The sequence below is a fragment of the Austrofundulus limnaeus genome, unplaced genomic scaffold, assembly GCF_001266775.1.
Source record: "Austrofundulus limnaeus strain Quisiro unplaced genomic scaffold, Austrofundulus_limnaeus-1.0 Scaffold109, whole genome shotgun sequence".
NCBI classification, from domain to species: domain Eukaryota; kingdom Metazoa; phylum Chordata; class Actinopteri; order Cyprinodontiformes; family Rivulidae; genus Austrofundulus; species Austrofundulus limnaeus.
Window position 1 is genome coordinate 56,768 of NW_013952511.1, and position 2,867 is coordinate 59,634.

At 40.7% G+C, this 2,867-nt stretch overlaps 1 protein-coding gene across 1 annotated transcript in view; it reads left to right on the forward strand.

Annotated features, from left to right (window-relative positions):
- ogal (O-GlcNAcase like) overlaps nucleotides 1-2,867 on the forward strand; it is a gene marked incomplete in the record, with an annotated part of 12,370 nt that overhangs the window by 8,402 nt on the left and 1,101 nt on the right. The window contains 5 exon segments of the mRNA XM_014013996.1: nucleotides 1,270-1,355; nucleotides 1,467-1,559; nucleotides 1,626-1,696; nucleotides 2,135-2,255; nucleotides 2,343-2,472. Coding sequence (XP_013869450.1) covers nucleotides 1,270-1,355; nucleotides 1,467-1,559; nucleotides 1,626-1,696; nucleotides 2,135-2,255; nucleotides 2,343-2,472 — 501 coding nt within the window.

Sequence of the window (2,867 nt, forward strand, 5' to 3'; positions counted from 1 at the left end):
AGTTAGAATCAGACTGAAGACAGAAACTTTGAGTTAGAATCAGACTGAAGACAGAAACTTTGAGTTAGAATCAGACTGAAGACAGAAACTTTGAGTTAAAATCAGACTGAAGACAGAAACTTTGAGTTAAAATCAGACTGAAGACAGAAACTTTGAGTTAAAATCAGAAAGTCCAGCCAGATAAAGATCTGTGAACTGATGGGTTCATGTGAGCGATGCATGTAGCTGACATGTGGAGTCATGATGGAGAACATGACCAGGAAGTGACAGTTCTGTTTCTGTGCTGCAGCTGTTAGCAGCTAGTTAGTGAGCAGCAGAGTTCTACAGTAAATAAGTACTAATACAAATACTTTGTTACTGTACTTAAGTAGAAATGTTGGTTATCTGTACTTTACTTGAGTAATTATTTTTCAGCCTAATTTTTTACTCCTTACATCTTCACACATTTATCTGTACTTTCTACTTCTTACATTTTTAAACAAGGTAGAAAGTAGAAAGTCGTTACTCCAGTTTAAATTCAGCTCATTGTTGTTATAAAATATTATCCTGATAAATTGTGGCTCCAGGAAAGAGTGAATTTAATATTAGTTGGATGAGAATTATAAATATTTTACCATTTTGACACCAAATTGTACACAATCCTTCACAGCTGCATGGCTTTAGAAAAATATATATTTTTGGAGAGTTCACCTCCCAATAAATGTCATTTGAAAAACCTAACAGCTCATTTTTACTCTGTACTTTTAATACTTAATTACATTTTATGTCAGATATTTACTTTTGATACTTAATTACAAAAACAAATCAGATACTTTAAGACTTTTTACTCAAGTAATATTCTTGGAGGAGACTTTAAATTTTACCAAAGTAATTTCATGATAAGATATTACTCAGTATCACTTTGAGGTACTTTATACAGCATGAGCAGCGTTTCCTGTCTGAACAGCGTCGCTCACTGAGGTTGTCAGGTTGTTGCTGCAGAGACTTCGAGCTTTTGTTGCAGAGCTGCTGCAGATGTTTCAAACAGCAGGAGTTGTGTGACGTCTGCATGAGAGCTGTCCTCTGAAAGGAAACATCTGATGTTCCAAATGTCCAGGTGTAAGAGCCAAACATACACTGTGGGCAACAACATAATGCAAACAACCTAGAATAGTTGTGCAGTTTTCAAAGATGGATTGTTTCAAATGAGTCACCAAGCAGCCAACAGTGGCAGCTCGGTCAGATCACAGCTTTATGTTGAAGGTAGAAACTTTGGTTTATTCTCCACAGGAGGGCGGGGTCGACCCTCCTCTCTGTTAATGAGCGATGATCCTGAACCCTGGGGCTTCAGAGGAGGCCTGTCTGGAGAGTTCCAGGTAACTAGATCAACACAATCATTTCTTGACGTGAAAAAAGTCTCAGAAGTGTGGTTTGTGTGAAGCTCTGAGCTGTAGAAGCCTTGGTTAGCTGTGTTCCTGTGTTTGCAGAGGATGCTGCCAGGACACGGAAACAAGGACCTTTTTAAAGAGCCTCCGATGACGCAGGTTTACTGCGTTCGCTCGTACAGCGAGGAGGACAAGGTGAGAATCCTCTGAGTCTCTGCTGGTTCAGAAACGTTGTTACTTAAATTAGTTTTCCTCTCTTAGACTGAGGTGCAGAGGATTTTTGAGGAAATGCAAAGAGAAGCAGAAGAACGCAGCCCTCTGATCAGTGATCGGTAAGAAACATTAATCCTGCACGTCGACACGGACAGAAACATTGAAAAGTATTAAATACTTTTCACACAAGCTTCATCATCCACAATATGACCTCATTATAAGGCTTGTTTGAGTCGGGGTTTCAAAAAGTAAAGAAAATCTACAACCTCAGCAACTCAGCCGTGCACTCATTTACTGTCCTGATATTTTATTTCTAAAGATGAATAATGAGTAAGAACTTCCTTTGATTTGAAAGCTGCAGCTGTTAGGAGTGTTTGTTGATTAAAACATGTTTTAAGGTAGTATTTTAAAGAAGTTGAACAGCTCTCATCATGGTTGGCACTGAGACACTTCTGGCTTCTTTTACAGGATAAGAAACATTGTTAGAAAAGAAAAACCAAAGTGACCTGATGTTTTGATCTGAAATCTTGTCAGTTTAACCAGTTCCTTCACTGCAGCTTGTCAGCAGGAGAGGTCCCGCCCTCGCCTCACTGTGCTTTTGTTCTCGAGGATGAACTTGGGATTTGTGGTTCTGCGCTGGCGCTGACTGATGCCAAAGCAGCTGCAGCTGAGACTCAGGTGATGAAGCATGATCTGATGGTTTTCTGTAAGAAAACACAAACATGAAACACAGAGTGGTGGACTGAATGTGCTCTGTTGTCTCAGGGAGAGAGAAGAGACTCTGTGTTGAAGGATTTTCCCTCCCTGGTTGCTTTGCAAGTTCTTCCCCGGGTCACTGATCCCTCTCCAGCCAGGCGCCTGATTGGTCAGCTGCTGTCGTCCATCCGGAGCAGCGGTAGGTGGAGACACCGCTTTAAACCCTTGTTTCTGAGGCAAGGGCGTAACTTTATGTCTACCATTGTGGGGGTTATGCTTGAAAACATGATACTGTACATTTTTAAATCAAGTCAAAGTTACCTAAAGACAACAAGAGAGTTGCATCTGTCTACTTAACCAGTTAATTTCTGTTAGGTTTGAGCAAATAATGGCAGTTTATTGTGGGGGGTATTTTAACTGGATCAAATTATTTTGGGGGTCATAACCCCCCTAACCCCCCTGCAAATTACGCCCATGTGTCAAGCTCGATTCAAGATGGCTGCCACATCAACTACTTCTGGAAGGGCGGAGTTTATAATGAGCTGGACGTGGTATCGAGCTGACTCTGAGAGTTAATCAGTTGCAGATGTACAT